The following is a 16,942-nucleotide window of genomic DNA, read 5'->3' on the forward strand; positions in this document are numbered from 1 at the left end:
AAATCTAACCCGGAAGTGAATGACTTCTAAATATAGATAAACCTGTCAATAAGGTCTAGGATGACTAAAATAAAGCCACTATCTATCTATCTATATGTTACGGTCAAAGCCCGAAGTGCAGCCAAACCCCGGATTGGCCGGCCAATGCGCGGATTGGCCGGCTCTCTTGGCCAAAGCCCGAAGAACTTAGAACTAAGATCGTATTTCGTACATTGGCCGGCCAATGCGCGCACTGGCCGGGACGTACTGGCCAAAGTCCGAAGTACTTAAACCTGACAGCGTATTTTGTACATTGGCCGGCCAATGCGCGCATTGGCCGGGATGTCCTGGCCAATGTTGTATCTAGACTAAGTTGTGATCGCGGTTTTAATTATTCTGGGTGCGGTTTCATTGTGAGTAACGTATTGTTTAGCTCTTGTTTGTATAGCATTCTATATGCAAGGCGACATGGATCAAAAGGGCCGCCAGACCATGAGACAGACATAGCAGATGGCTGTCATAAGAAAAAAATGCAAATATCGAACCAACGTTTGACATGAAAACTATGTTTTTAGATCATTTTACTACAGTACTGCATGAAAAACCAAACAATAGCTTTATTCTCAGCAAAGACAAATACATTGCTATTATAGAGGACGTTAAACAGGCTAAAGCAAAGCAGACAAAAAAAACTGTTGACTATCGTCGACTAAACAAATATGATGTTATTGAAGTTGACGGTAAAGAAAAACGTATTGTACCTCTGACAGAAGACAATGGTGCTATTTTGTACTATGTGCACTCAGAAGAGTTGTTCGACTTGATCAATGAAACTCACTTGAAAATCGGACATGGAGGTCGCACAAGGATGGAAAAAGAGCTCAAGAGAAAGTACAAAAATATCACCAAAGAAATCATCACTATGTATCTTCGGTTGTGCAAGCCTTGTCAGACAAAATTGTCTAATCCCAAGAAAGGTCTTGTTTCCAAACCTTTGATATTTAAAGAATTTAACTCAAGATGCCAAGTAGATCTTATTGATATGCAAAGTAACCCAGACGGCAAATAGAAGTTTATACTTAGTTACCAGGATCATTTAACCAAGTTCATATTGTTGCGAGCTTTGGAAACCAAACGACCAGAAGAAGTTGCTTACCAGCTGCTGGATATCTTCACGACTATTGGTGCCCCAAGTGTGCTTCAATCAGATAATGGAAGAGAATTTGTGAATCAAGTTATTTCTGAACTAAAGAACATGTGGCCTGAACTTAAACTAGTTCACGGAAAACCAAGGCATAGCCAAAGCCAAGGTTCAGTCGAACGTGCCAACCAAGATGTTCTAAACATGATGATGACATGGATGCAAACAAATGAATCAGCTCATTGGGCTGAGAGTCTCAAATTCATTCAATTTATGAAAAATCGTTCTTTTCATCAAGGAATCCAACAATCACCATACGAAGCCTTGTTTGGATGCAAAGCAAAAGTGGGACTTAGCACTTCAAATCTACCAAGAGAGGCTCTCAATAAAATAGTTACTGAGGAAGATCTTGAGAACATTGAACAAGAAATGGAGGTTGCCATAAATGCAACTACATCCTCAGCTAACACATCTACTGCCGTGGCGGAACGTCCAGACCAGTTGCGTGACAATAATGTGGCCAACAGATTCTGTATAGTTTGTGAAAAACATTGTAGTGCAGCTCAATCTTGTGGATCCTGTGGCAAAGATGTCCATGCTATTTGTGGAGTACCCAATGAAGCAGACGAAGGGTACGGAGGGAACATTACCTGCAGATTGTGTCACAACAAACAAGACATCAGGGAAGACAGGTCAGCAGCTCATACTGGCTTGCAAAATCAAGGTGCTAAGATGCCTAAAACATCAAATACAAAATTTAAAGATGGTGAAGTGGGTGACAATGTACGCATCCGTGTTCCAGATGTTGACACTGAGAAAAAATCACTACGAACCATCGTATCTTCACAATCATTGACTGGGGGCCAAGGCTACACTCGCTGCAATTGCACAACCAAGTGCACAACAAATCGCTGCAAGTGTAAAAATAACAAGCTGCTATGTAATTCTAAATGCCATAAAAGTTCAAATTGTTGTAACAAATGATAATATTGATTGATTGAGACTATAGTACAATAAAAAATTTGAATGTTTCTGTCATTTACTTTAATTAATAATCAATAAAGACTTAATTTCATGATCCTACCGGCATAAAAAAAACAAAAAATCTGCTCATGATCTTCTAATTAAGACTTTGGCCGGTCCACAATGGCCAGTCTGCGGATTGGCCGGCCAAAGGCCGAAATGAAGCAAAGTTTCGGACTTTGACCGACCTATGGGAGGCGATATTGGCCAATGCGCGGATTGGCCGGCCAATCCTAGCATTGGCCGACTTCGGGCTTTGACCGTAACATATATAATTCTCTTCTGGGAGCCGTTAGAAACAAGCTGCAAGCGCCTCCTTGCAGTCCCCTCTCTTTCTCTCTATCACTATCACTACCACCCTCACCCCACCCCCACATTGTCTGGTAAGCTGTGGTCACGCTGTTTACATTTTACAATCATAGAGACGGGTTTGGTGACGGCTATTAGGGACAGATAATTTAGTTTGAAACGATTTTAAACTTAGAGGAGGTAACTAAGAGGAGGCTGCTTTCACGTGGGGGGGGGGGGGAGGGGGGGGGTAGTTAGTGTTTTTAAACAAATATTTTCAGTGGCAGCATTGGTACAGTCGAATTCACAAATTATAAATTACTGAAAAGTAAAAAAAAACAACAACCAAATAGCGGCGTATGATACGCAGCGGGTCGGCTCGTTAAAATTATTTGACACAACTACGAGCTTTTTACATTTAATTTTACAAGCTTTTATTTAGTTCGCAACGCCTGTTTGTGGCAAATCTTGTAACTCAATTTTGACCCACTTCTAATGCAGCGATTGCGTTCAAACTTCCAGAAACGTTCCACTTCGATGGCAATTCGAGTCTATCTACTTTTAAATTTAATTACTTAGGCCTAATTACAATTAGTTTAACTCTTTTGACACTAAGGGAGATAACAAAACAAAACCACTCGATCTAACACAAAAAGTTCAATTTTATAGTTTGGAGACACCTGTTCTAGATGTAAATGGCATTATTATTTATACCTTGTAAGCTTTCAAGCGGTCGTCCATAAAAGACGTCACATTCGTAGGGGGAGGGGGGAGGTCAGTAATTTTGTGACGGTGTGTGATAGGGGGGAGGGGGGGAACTCAGGAAAAGAAACATTTTATTGATCAAAAGCATTAGAATGTAACATTCTTAAGAATATGAAAAAAAGGGGGTTTTGTTTTATGTACTGTCTATGTTTATACTTGTTTAAAATAACATAGACTACAAATACCTATTAGAAAAATTAAAACCAAATTCTATACAGGAGTCAACAAAGTACCATATTAAATGCACTCGCTGATTAGGAGATTTAAAATTATGAGACTTAAAAGATTTAGTTAAAAACCCGGCTGTTCAAAGGTAGAATTGTTTTTGTTTTATCACACAATCCCTTCAGAAACAGGTGAACTCTACTTTACTTGCCTCACCCCAAGTCCCGAGAGGTAAATTTATCATTCACATATAAAGAGAAAACCAATTGAAAATTTCCATTATAGTTTTTATGGAGAATAAAAGAGGTACTTAAGAAACTTAACTTACGCGAATAGGTCCTGTGTTTTCAAATTAAATTTTATCCCAAATTAGCTAATTGCATAGCGAACTTTAAAGCAACAGCGCCAATAGAGACCTCCCCCCCCCCCGTGAAAGCAGCCTCCTCTTAGTTACCTAAGTTTAAAATCGTTTCAAAATAAATTATCTGCCCCTAATAGGCGTCACTAAACCCGGCTCTACAAATTGTAAACATTTAGCATGAACCACAGCTCACCAGACCATGTGGGGGTGGCAGTAGCGTAGCGAGGGGGGGGGGGGGGGGCGGGGGGATATATGTCCCCGGGCGCCAACCTGAGGGGGGTGCCAAAATGGGTTGGAAAAATAAATTGAAAGGTTGAGATCTTGAGGGGGGGGGGGTGCAAATCGAAAGTTTGGAGGGGGGGGGGGGGTGCAAATCGGAATCTTGAGGGGGGTGCAAATCGAAAAGTTTGTTCCGGGCGCCGGGAAGGGTTGCTACGCCTCTGGGAGGGGGTGGGGTGTTGCGATATGCCTAGAGAGGAAGAGAGGGGACTGCTAGGCGCGCTTACAGCTTGGTGTTTTCTAACGTCTCCAAGAAGATAATTATATATAGATACGTATTTTATCAAATGTGTAACTCTGTATCAGCTTTTCAGTGATTCCCAGAGACCGGAAGTTGAACTTATTCTACTTTTGGTTTTTCAAAAGCATATAACTTGAGTACTGGTTTACATAGATTCCGCACTATCATACACATATTGTTTGTCTTTCACTTGGTGCGCATCATCTGGCACCCGGCGGTCGTGTGACCATCAGCACCCTGGATTTCCCCATGAGCGCTATGACCCATATATTTATTTTAATGAGCGCCATACACTAGCAGTGGCGGAACTAGAAAAAAAAAGGCCCCCCCCCGCAGAATTTTTTTTTGGGCCCCTATATATATATATATATATATATATATATATATATATATATATATATATATATATATATATGGCCCCATTCAGTTTTCGAAGTGAGAAACACCGACTCTCTAAATCTAGCCCAACACACTAAACTGACGATGATTTTTAAGAGGTTTTTATCAAAACGTTACCAACCGTGTATTTTTAGACGTGTGCCCTGTTTACCAGAAGTTGAATTAAATATTAACAATTTCGGCAGTTCATTTCTACCAACTAGACACGCCAAGGCATGCTGTTAGTCCCGCGGCGACGGCCCAGGTGTCAGGGGAGTCACGGGGCTTTTGGGAGGTACCGGTTACATTCAGAGTTTCTTCCAGGCATCTCTTCGGGGGGGGGGGGGGGCGAAGCCCCCCGAAATTTTTTTACTGCCCCCCCCCCCCCCCCCCCCGAACGAAATGAAATTTATATACTTTATATAGAAAATATATACTTTTAACAGTGTCCGCCCCCCGAAGAAAGTCTACCGCCCCCCCCCCCCCCCGAAAATTTCAAGTGCCCCCCGGAGAAAAAAGTCTGGAAGAAACACTGGTTACATTACTGCACAGGGGATGGGCGCGACATATTGTTTCTTCCGGCAGTTTGGAAGAAACATTGGTGCAACACTTGATTAGATTTAGTCATCGAGTGTAGTAGCGAGACTTATTCCTAGTGTTGTGGGAACTTTTAAACGACTGTCTGTGGGGGCCAACCTGCTCATATGTGATGCGCTCAGGATGACACTGTCGCCGGTGATTTAAAGTAGTAACCTCATCCGCTTATGCAAGATCTAGGGGTGCTAAATCACATATTTCCGTTGGGCGTCCCCACTCCAATATGTAAACAAATGTTAGCCTATGACAGAAACCTTTGCGTGGCTGTCCTCAACAGCTTCCAAAGTTTTCATGGCGATTGGGTAAATGAGGCAGTAATGCAAAATAGACAGAAACATGTTTTTCACATGTACAACTGTATGTGGCCAGCTCACGCGTCGGATAACCTTCTGATTTAGGGGGGGGGGGGGGGGGGGGGAAATTCACAAATGACGTCACATTTTTTAACGACTAACAAAAAGCCAGACCCTCACTCACCCCCACCCAAATAACATCATTTATAAATAGTAATTGACTATTAATTATATAATAATGTTCAATTAATTCTAAACGTTCTAATTAATTTCTAAATAATTATATAAAAAATAATCTTACCTTCCCTGTTTTGTGAATTAGATGTGCCTAATACTAATAGTATGCAAATAAATCAATATCTGTTGACTAGTGCTGTCTAGTGTCTGACAAAATGTGCTAAAGTGGTGAATCGTACGTTTAGGAAGTATTTCATAAACGATACATTGATCTACTCGATACTTGCGAGGCTAAAAAAGAGGGATGGGATGGGGGTCGGCTCGGGAAAAATGTTGAAAGAGACAACAAAGCGCCTATGTACCATCGCCCATTGTAAAACTTACTCAGGGGAGATAATTCCAAGTATAGGCCTTAAAAGTTTACTATGATATTTCTTGTAAAAGTAAAAATCAAGTAAATGTATATAAAAACGAAGTTTCTAGTATTATATTCTTTTTTATTATTTGTAGGATACAAGATAGTACAGAATACAAATTCAACCACTATCACTAACACATATTAACATTGAAAAATGTTCAATGGATTTCGGCGGGTCCCTAACTAATGCCGCAAAGAAGAACAGCGCATCATGAAAGCCACTTCATATGTAGCGGCTTCTCGTGCTATGGTCTTTGTTGTTTTTTTAAAAAGAATTTTGCCGGCGACAGCGTGGGGAAATAGAACTCGGCCTTGACGATGGTTAAAAAATACAACTATAAATAAAAAGAAATGTTATCCCCATCCCCTGCCCCATCCGCCACAGTACACTTTGGAGGATCGGTCAAACAGTTACGTGTCCTCTATTTAGCTATCAAAGGGGGGGGGGCAACGAGTCAAATGTGTCATTCAAATTTGAAGCGTTGCCTATATTTTACACTGTATTTTGTGTAAAGGATTTTATTTTTTTGCTGAAGAGCGTGGTATAGTGACTGTAAAATAAAGATAATCGTACCGCAGCTACAGTGTTTTTCTTTTACAAACTAAATATCAAGGCAAAAATGCACGAAAATTAAATTCAAAATAAAAAAAATATACTAATTATGGTCTGCCCCCCCCCCCCCACCCGCATTGCGGGGTCTGGGGGCACTGTAGTTCCGCCCCTGTATAGATCTTTTGGTTGTTTTTAGGCTTAAAAGCTAGATCATTGTATCCTAAATTTTTTTTAACTTTAATGTATTTAGTGTTAATAACTAATGTTCCATTAATACGTGTACTAATTATAAAATACTTCATCAGGTAAATGAACAACTACTGACTAGTGTCTTTAACAAAATGTGCAGAAGTGGCCAGTTTACAGTTCAGTAGTTCATAGACGGTTTCGTTAATCTATGCATTACATCTTATTGTAAGAGTAAGGGTGTGGTGAGGGGTAGAGGTTAGGGGGATGGGGAGAGGGTAGAGAGTTGGGAAGGTTCAAGGGAAGGGGACAAGAAAGCACCGATGAACATCTACATCAATAGTGCCGACTTTTTCCGGTCGTCTAGAAGACCAGGATAGTCGCCGCAACATTTCCCCAGCCCGATTTTCAAAGCTTTTTTGTTCTCCTAATCGACGCCACTAAACAAGAACGGTAGGCTGCGTCTTTGAAGTTGTCTATATGTCTGGCGGTCTCTCGAGCAATAGTCTGTGCATTTTTCTCAAAGACGTTTGCCGACTATTGTGTTTGTTTGTAACTGTAGAAGAAAGATAACTCGACATCCACCTAATTTTTTTATTTAAATTAAAAAATTTTTTTTAAATAATTTAGCCAGGATTTTTGGGCCCCCAATTGGTCTGGGCCCCCCCGCATTGCGGGGTCTGGCGGCACTGTAGTTCCGCCCCTGTACACTAGGGATATGGAGAATACAGTCGGCGCTATGGCAGTAGTGTACGTTGAGAGCCGTGATTTTCCCTCAGGCTGCCTGAGTACACGCTGTGGCGAGGGGGGGGGGGGGGAATATAAGACGCTTATATGGATAGATAGGCTGCTGGGTTTACCCACTATATTGTGGGGGTTCTTTCTCTATATTACTTTCCTCCGTGAACAAACTAGCAGTCTACACACATATATCCTACATCTGTGGCGAGGACGAGATCGCACTTAATTCCATGCATTCAATAAAATTTAAAACTCGAAGTTTAGCTTTGATACACAACATTTAATTATTATACATAAGATAATTGAATATAATAATATATTTGTTGCCTACACCTACAGTTCAATGTTCCCTACAACTATCGTCACTACACTGTTTCCTAACTCTAAAGTAATTGTCTACGTCCTTTCTCTTCAATGGCTCAACCCCCGACTGCTAGCCTCGACTGTCTATAACCCTCACTGTCCTAACTTCTTTGTCTTACCCATCAAGCCTGACCTAATTTGTATGTCGCCACAATTCTGGGGTACCTGATTCAAATTTTAAACCCAGCAAATAAAATTCCTCGCTTATCCCAGTCCCCCCCCCGTCCCCCCCCCCGTCCCCCCGTCCCCCCTCCAACTAAGGTCGCCCTGGTCCATTAGATACGTGAAAGCTAAACCTACCCCCTGGATGACGTCGTCCGTAAGTACAATCTAATTACAATCTAATTACAATCTAATTACAATCTAATTCTAGCCTGTGCTTCGTCGATCGCCTCAGTGGAGACCTGCTTAGTCTGGTCACGTGTCAACCATACACCTGCTTCTACGCCAGCATACACGGCGACCGTTGATGGGGTGTCGTGCAGGGTCTGGAGTACAGCTTGATTCAAATCTCGGCAACAGAGGCGGCCTCTGGTGTTTGGGTGGCACGCAGCGCCCATATGGGGCGGCCTCTGGTGTTTGGGTGGGACGCAGCGCACATATGGGGCGGCCTATGGTGGTTGGGTGGCACGCAGCGCACATATGAACAACATGGGGCTCCATTCGTTTTTTCTAGGGAACTTGACACTAAAGACACAGTGGGCCACTACATCCGACGATTTGACCGAACAAGGGGAAGGCTTCACTGGGATAGTGTGATCGGTGACACCCCTAACCTCTGGACATCCCTGACCTCTGGACACCCCTGACCTCTGGACATCCCTGACCTCGGGGCAGCCCGTCAGCCCATCAACGACTTGAGTATTGGGGTCCGTTGGTTGGGCATCCTCCACAGCGGGCCAGGAGAGAAACTTAATTTAACTGTTAACCTGCAATAGGGGCGGGCTAGACAATAGGGGCGGGCTAGACAAGAGGGGCGGGCTGGACAAGAGGGGCGGGTTGGACAATAGGGGCGGGCTAGACAATAGGGGCGGGCTAGACAAGAGGGGCGGGCTGGACAAGAGGGGCGGGTTGGACAATAGGGGCGGGCTAGACAATAGGGGCGGGTTGGACAATAGGGGCGGGCTAGACAATAGGGGCGGGTTGGACAATAGGGGCGGGCTAGACAATAGGGGCGGGCTAGACAATAGGGGCGGGCTAGACAATAGGGGCGGGCTAGACAATAGGGGCGGGCTAGACAATAGGGGCGGGCTAGACAATAGGGGCGGCCTAGACAATAGGGGCGGGCTAGACAATAGGGGCGGGCTAGACAATAGGGGCGGCCTAGACAATAGGGGCGGGCTAGACAATAGGGGCGGCCTGGACAACCTGCAATAGGGGCGGGCTAGACAACCTGCAATAGGGGCGGGCTAGACAACCTGCAATAGGGGCGGGCTAGACAATAGGGGCGCGCTAGACAATGGGGGCGGGCTGGACAATAGGGGCGGGCTGGACAATAGGGGCGGGTTGGACAAGAGGGGCGGCCTAGACAATAGGGGCGGCCTGGACAACCTGCAATAGGGGCGGGCTAGACAATAGGGGCGGGCTAGACAATAGGGGCGGGTTGGACAAGAGGGGCGGCCTAGACAATAGGGGCGGCCTGGACAACCTGCAATAGGGGCGGGCTAGACAATAGGGGCGGCCTAGACAATAGGGGCGGCCTAGACAATAGGGGCGGGCTAGACAATAGGGGCGGCCTAGACAATAGGGGCGGGCTAGACAATAGGGCTGGCCTAGACAATAGGGGCGGGCTAGAAAATAGGGCTGGCCTAGACAATAGGGGCGGGCTAGAAAATAGGGGCGGGTTGGACAATAGGGGCGGGCTAGACAATAGGGGCGGGCTAGACAATAGGGGCGGGCTAGACAATAGGGCTGGCCTAGACAATAGGGGCGGGCTAGAAAATAGGGGCGGGTTGGACAATAGGGGCGGGCTAGACAATAGGGGCGGGCTAGACAATAGGGGCGGGCTAGACAATAGGGGCGGGCTAGACAATAGGGGCGGCCTAGACAATAGGGGCAGGCTAGACAATAGGGGCGGGCTAGACAATAGGGGCGGCCTAGACAATAGGGGCGGGCTAGACAATAGGGGCGGCCTGGACAACCTGCAATAGGGGCGGGCTAGACAACCTGCAATAGGGGCGGGCTATACAACCTGCAATAGGAGCGGGCTAGACAATAGGGGCGGGCTAGACAATGGGGGCGGGCTGGACAATAGGGGCGGCCTGGACAACCTGCAATAGGGGCGGGCTAGACAATAGGGGCGGGCTGGACAATAGGGGCGGGCTGGACAATAAGGGCGGGCTGGACAATAGGAGCGGCCTAGACAATAGGGGCGGGCTAGACAATAGGGGCGGGCTAGACAATAGGGGCGGGTTGGACAATAGAGGAGGGCTAGACAACCTGCAATAGGGGCGGGCTAGACAATAGGGGCGGGTTGGACAATAGGGGCGGGCTGGACAATAGGGGCGGGCTAGACAATAGGGGCGGCCTAGACAATAGGGGCGGGCTAGACAATAGGGGCGGGCTGGACAATAGGGGCGGCCTAGACAATAGGGGCGGGCTAGACAATAGGGGCGGGCTAGACAATAGGGGCGGGCTAGACAATAGGGGCGGGCTAGACAATAGGGGCGGCCTAGATAATAGGGGCGGGATAGACAATAGGGGCGGGCTAGACAATAGGGGCGGCCTAGACAATAGGGGCGGGCTAGATAATAAGGGCTAGACAATAGGGGCGGGCTGGACAATAGGGGCGGCCTAGACAATAGGGGCGGGCTAGACAATAGGGGCGGGCTAAACAAAAGGGGCGGGCTAGACAATAGGGGCGGGCTAGACAATAGGGGCGGCCTAGATAATAGGGGCGGCTTAGACAACAGGGGCGGCCTAGACAATAGGGGCGGGCTAAACAACCTGCAATAGGGGCGGGCTAGACAATAGGGGCGGGCTAGACAATAGGGGCAGGCTAGACTACCTGCAATACGGGCGGCCTAGACAATAGGGGCGGCCTAGACAATAGGGGCGGGCTAGACAACCTGCAATAGGGGCGGGCTAGACAATAGGGGCGGGCTAGACAATAGGGGCGGCCTAGACAATAGGGGCGGGCTAGACAACCTGCAATAGGGGCGGGCTAGACAATAGGGGCGGCCTAGACAATAGGGGCGGCCTAGACAATAGGGGCGGGCTAGACAACCTGCAATAGGGGCGGGCTAGACAATAGGGGCAATATATAGCCATACCTTATCATTATTTTTAAAAAATGATCTTTAAAGAACACAAAAAACAGTTGCTAATTAGAAAATGTGTGATCTCAACTGTAAGACCAATGGTTTAGTTACATGTAGGCTATTGTTTAAAATCTTCCACCTATTAGGTTTAGTCTATATATATAAAGCAAAGTTGTCGGGTGCCCGGCACTTCCCGGCGCCGCAGGCGCTTCAAATTTGGCATGAGTCTGCCATGGGGCGATAAAACACGAGAGCCGGTGCCGGTTGGCCAAAAAGTTCACGAAGAGGGGATCAAAACTGACCTCGACGGAGCGGCGCCGTATATTGGCTATATTACGAAAAAAACTGTTGCCCGACGATCCCCCCCCCCTCGATAGTTTGTGAGGTGGTAGGAGAACGCCTAGGGGTGTCACAAAAAACTCGCCATGTCCGGGAAAAATCGGGAAATGGGTCAAAACTGACCAGTCGTATTTCCCTATATAATCTTTGTATTTTATGGGAAAAACAGAGGGTAATTTCAAAACGGATTTTAGAGCACTTACCGTCTTTACATCTGACTAATTTTTGGCATGCTTATAGGTAAATGGCTTATTTTAAAAAATGTGTGCAACTAGCTATTATAGGTATATGGCTTGGCCGTAGAGCAAGCCTGTCGGTTTCACTCAAAGCTCTTGACGAGGGCTAAAAAGTGACCGCGAGTGAAATTCTCTTTATATGTGCTCTATTACGAAAAAAATTTCGTCCGACGACCCCCTTGAAATTGTGTGAGGTGGTAGGAGAACACCTAGGGATGTCACAAAAAAATCGGCATATCTGGGAAAACTTCGTAAAGTTTGTATTTCCCTATATAATATTTGTATTTATTGGGAAAAACAGAGGGTCATTTCAACGCGGATTTTAGGGTACTTAAACTCAGTATATCTGGCTAATTTTGTGCAAGCTCCTAGGTAAATGGCTTGGCCTTTAGGGAAAACTGTCGGTTTGACTAAAAGCCCTCGACGAGGGCTAAAACATGACCGCGAGTTAAAATCTCCTTATTTGAGCTATATAACGAAACTATTTCTTGCCGAACAACCCCACCCCCCCCCCCTTGATATTTTGTGAGGTGGTAGGAGAACACCTAGGGATGTCAAAAAAAATATCGGCATATCTGGGAAAACTTTGTAAAGGGGTCAAAACTGACCAGTCGTATTTCCCTATATAATCTTTGTATTTTATGTGAAAAACAGGGTAATTTCAACACAAATTTCAGGGTACTTATACTCTGACTAATTTTTTGCAAGCTCCTCAATAGATGACTAGGCCGTACGGAAAAACTGTTGGTCAGACTCGACGATATATATAAATAAATTGACGAATGATCTCCCTAATATTTTGTAAGGTCGTAGACCGACCCCGAGGGATAAGAAAAAACATTATTCCCGTAAAAAAAAACCTTAGCGTCGTTAGATTTGTCCAGATGACGTATTTTCATATAAACAATTGTTTGTGAAAAAGTAAAAGAAATACGTCATTCGTTCAATTTTCAAGGGAGGTAACTTTTTTAAAATAATTATTTTTCAAACAAGTGTATACTATTTTAAACATAAACAGAAAATGACTAAGTATAGCACTTACTTTAGAAAAAATTAAATTGCCAATTAAGGTACGTATCCTAATTAAATTAATTAATTAATTTTAAAAGTCAATGTAATATAAATTATGAGAAATACTTTTCATGGATCCTCTGTAGTTCTAATTCCATTTTAGTCATACAATGCGAACTTTCCAATATTTTCTCTGTAAACGGACTATAAACAACCAACAACAACAAAATTTTCTCTAAAATTAGCATTACTGTTTAAATGTAAGCACTCCACACCTCAGCCATCACTAAATAATTAATTGATCCAATTCTCAAATGTTTTTGAATACCTAAGCGATGCTAGACAGTATGCCTAGTTTTAATACAAAATCGAAAAGCGTGCTTTTATATCAACTCTGATTTTAAAAACTTAAATTATACCGTAAGATTTTAGAATTTATGATGATATTATATTTAATTCTGATTGCAGACAACATGTTTTTGTAAAAACGAATAAAATAAAGTTTCTTTACTACAAACTAAAGTAATAAGTGATAAGTTTTGACATTTACAATTAAATTTGTAGAAAAAATAAATATTTATATTAAGAGAGTGATTATTTCCCCTAGTTCGTTTGTCTTAATTTTCTAGGAATCATTATGTCAAATTGTTTTTTACAAGGATTACAAAAAGATTGTGTTGTGTTCATTGTGTGTATCGTTTTTTTTTTTTGTTGTTTTTTATTTAGAGTGATAAATTGTTTTATTTTGTCGGCCAACATTGTGTGTTATTTTCTTATTTCCTCAGAGTACTTTCAGAGTACTTTCAATTTATTTTACATCATAGTGAAGCAAATACATAGAGCTAGTATATATATATATATATATATATATATATATATATATATATATATATATATATATATATATATATATATATATATATATATATATACTTACACACATATATATATATATATATATATATATATATGTTTGTATATATATATATATATATATATATATATATATATATATATATATATATATATATATATTTACACACACATATATATATATATGTTTGTATATATATATATATATATATATATATATATATATATATATATATATATATATATATATATATATATATATATATATATATATATATATATATATATATAAACAAACATATATATATATATATATATGTGTGTAAATATATATATATATATATATATATATATATATATATATATATATATATATATATATATATATATATATATATATATATATATATATATATATATATATATATATATAAAACTGGAAAAATTTGAACCCCCCCCCCCATAAGACGATCCTGGCTACGCCACTGGTTCAGTGAATTCAGAGTTTAGAATCGTAGGCCTTGTTGTCTATTCCATTTGTTCTGTCTGTCTTAGTATTCCTCACATCTCCTTCGTCCATTTTCTTCAAATCATCCTTGGAGTAGTGGTCGACAATACCAGCACCAAACGTGTCCCCCAGGACGTTAATCATCGTCCTGAATCTGTCACTGGAACACAAACATATCAATGACACAAACATATCAATGACACAAACATTTCAATGACACAAACATTTCAATGACACAAACATTTCAATGACACAAACATTTCAATGACACAAACATTTCAATGACACAAACATTTCAATGACACAAACATTTCAATGACACAAACATTTCAATGACACAAACATTTCAATGACACAAACATTTCAATGACACAAACATTTCAATGACACAAACATTTCAATGACACAAACATTTCAATGACACAAACAGAGAACTGCTCAACATTTCAATGACACAAACATTTCAATGACACAAACATTTCAATGACACAGACATTTCAATGACACAAACATTTCAATGACACAAACATTTCAATGACACAGACATTTCAATGACACAAACATTTCAATGACACAAACAGAGAACTGCTCAACATTTCAATGACACAAACATTTCAATGACACAAACATTTCAATGACACAGACATTTCAATGACACAAACATTTCAATGACACAAACATTTCAATGACACAAACATTTCAATGACACAAACATTTCAATGACACAAACATTTCAATGACACAAACATTTCAATGACACAAACATTTCAATGACACAAACAGAACTGCTCAACATTTCAATGACACAAACATTTCAATGACACAAACATTTCAATGACACAAACATTTCGATGACACAAACATTTCAATGACACAAACATTTCAATGACACAGAGATCTGCTCAATCGTAGTCTTAAAATACAAGGATGGAAATCTCGCAAGGAATCCCAGCCTGACTTACAGGAGCCAATCTATGGCTAAAATCATGCCAACGTCATCCGTAGGGAAACCAACTGCTGTCAACACAATCACCATGGTAACCAGCCCAGCTTGAGGGACGCCAGCAGCTCCTATTGCGGCAGCCGTTGCTGTTAAACTAAACAACAAGATAATTAGTTGGTCTGTGTCGTGTGATGTCATTGGTTGTTGTGTTTTAGTTGGTCTGTGTCGTGTGATGTCATTGGTTGTTGTGTTTTAGTTGGTCTGTGTCGAGTGATGTCATTGGTTGTTGTGTTTTAGTTGGTCTGTGTCGAGTGATGTCATTGGTTGTTGTGTTTTAGTTGGTCTGTGTCGTGTGATGTCATTGGTTGTTGTGTTTTAGTTGGTCTGTGTCGTGTGATGTCATTGGTTGTTGTGTTTTAGTTGGTCTGTGTCGTGTGATGTCATTGGTTGTTGTGTTTTAGTTGGTCTGTGTCGTGTGATGTCATTGGTTGTTGTGTTTTAGTTGGTCTGTGTCGAGTGATGTCATTGGTTGTTGTGTTTTAGTTGGTCTGTGTCGTGTTCTGTCATTGGTTGTTGTGTTTTAGTTGGTCTGTGTCGTGTGATGTCATTGTTCCACATGTGGTGTGTAGACTGACCAGACAGTGATAATTTGACCAATGTCCATGTCATATCCCCTGACTTGACCAATAAAAATGACAGCCACAGCTTCATAGAGGGCAGTGCCGTCCATATTGATGGTGGCGCCGACTGGGGCCACAAAGGAGATGACACGGGGGTCGATGTGATTGTTCTCTTCCAGGTTCCTCATCGTCACAGGCAGAGTTGCTGAACTGTTGGACACAGGTGGACACAAGATAGAATCAGATGGACACAAGATGGAATCAGATGGACACAAGTGGACACAAGATGTAATCAGATGGACACAAGTGGGCACAAGATGGAATCAGATGGACACACGATGGAATCAGATGGACACAAGTGGACACAAGATGGAATCAGATGGACACAAGATGGAATCAGATGGACACAAGTGGACACAAGATGGAATCAGATGGACACAAGATAGAATCAGATGGACACAAGTGGACACAAGATGGAATCAGATGGACACAAGTGGACACAAGATGGAATCAGATGGACACAAGTGGACACAAGATGGAATCAGATGGACACAAGTGGACATAAGATGGAATCAGATGGACACAAGTGGACAGAAAATGGACAAGTAAAATCATTGGTTACCTAGAAGATGTCCCGAGTGCTGTCAACATTGCTTGTAACACACCCATCATAAATCTGTAACACACCCATCATAAATCTGTAACACACCCATCATAAATCTGTAACACACCCATCATAAATCTGTAACACACCCATCATAAATCTGTAACACCCATCATAAATCTGTAACACACCCATCATAAATCTGTAACACACCCATCATAAATCTTTAACACACCCATCATAAATCTGCAACACACGAGTCACTGAGTCACACGAGACATGAGTCAGCGAGTCACACGAGACATGAGTCAGCGAGTCACACGAGACATGAGTCAGCGAGTCACACGAGACATGAGTCAGCGAGTCACACGAGACATGAGTCAGCGAGTCAGCGAGTCACACGAGACATGAGTCAGCGAGTCACACGAGACATGAGTCAGCGAGTCAGCGAGTCACACGAGACATGAGTCAGCGAGTCACACGAGACATGAGTCAGCGAGTCACACGAGACATGAGTCATCGAGTCACACGAGACATGAGTCAGCGAGTCACACGAGACATGAGTCAGCGAGTCACACGAGACATGAGTCAGCGAGTCAC

General features: G+C 42.6%; 2 protein-coding genes across 2 annotated transcripts in view; one reads left to right on the top strand and one right to left on the bottom strand.

The window, feature by feature from the left end:
* Positions 1 to 544: 544 nt before the first annotated feature.
* On the top strand, positions 545 to 1,048 carry LOC131944415 (KRAB-A domain-containing protein 2-like). The gene has a single exon (XM_059305008.1). The coding sequence runs from the start codon at positions 545 to 547 to the stop codon at positions 1,046 to 1,048; it is 504 nt and encodes a 167-aa protein (XP_059160991.1).
* Positions 1,049 to 14,112: 13,064 nt separating this feature from the next.
* Positions 14,113 to 16,942, bottom strand: part of LOC131944422 (excitatory amino acid transporter 1-like) — a 16,599-nt gene continuing 13,769 nt past the window's right edge. The window contains 4 exon segments of the mRNA XM_059305021.1: positions 14,113 to 14,335; positions 15,138 to 15,272; positions 15,754 to 15,948; positions 16,361 to 16,414. Coding sequence (XP_059161004.1) covers positions 14,167 to 14,335; positions 15,138 to 15,272; positions 15,754 to 15,948; positions 16,361 to 16,414 — 553 coding nt within the window. The 3' untranslated portion in view covers positions 14,113 to 14,166.

The sequence above is a fragment of the Physella acuta genome, unplaced genomic scaffold (genome assembly GCF_028476545.2).
Source record: "Physella acuta isolate Inbredline_101_S28 unplaced genomic scaffold, ASM2847654v3 ptg000491l, whole genome shotgun sequence".
NCBI classification, from domain to species: Eukaryota; Metazoa; Mollusca; class Gastropoda; family Physidae; genus Physella; species Physella acuta.

Excerpts from the sequence above, each read along its gene's own strand:
- LOC131944415 (XM_059305008.1), top strand. The coding sequence starts at position 545 with ATGTTTTTAGATCATTTTACTACAGTACTGCATGAAAAACCAAACAAT.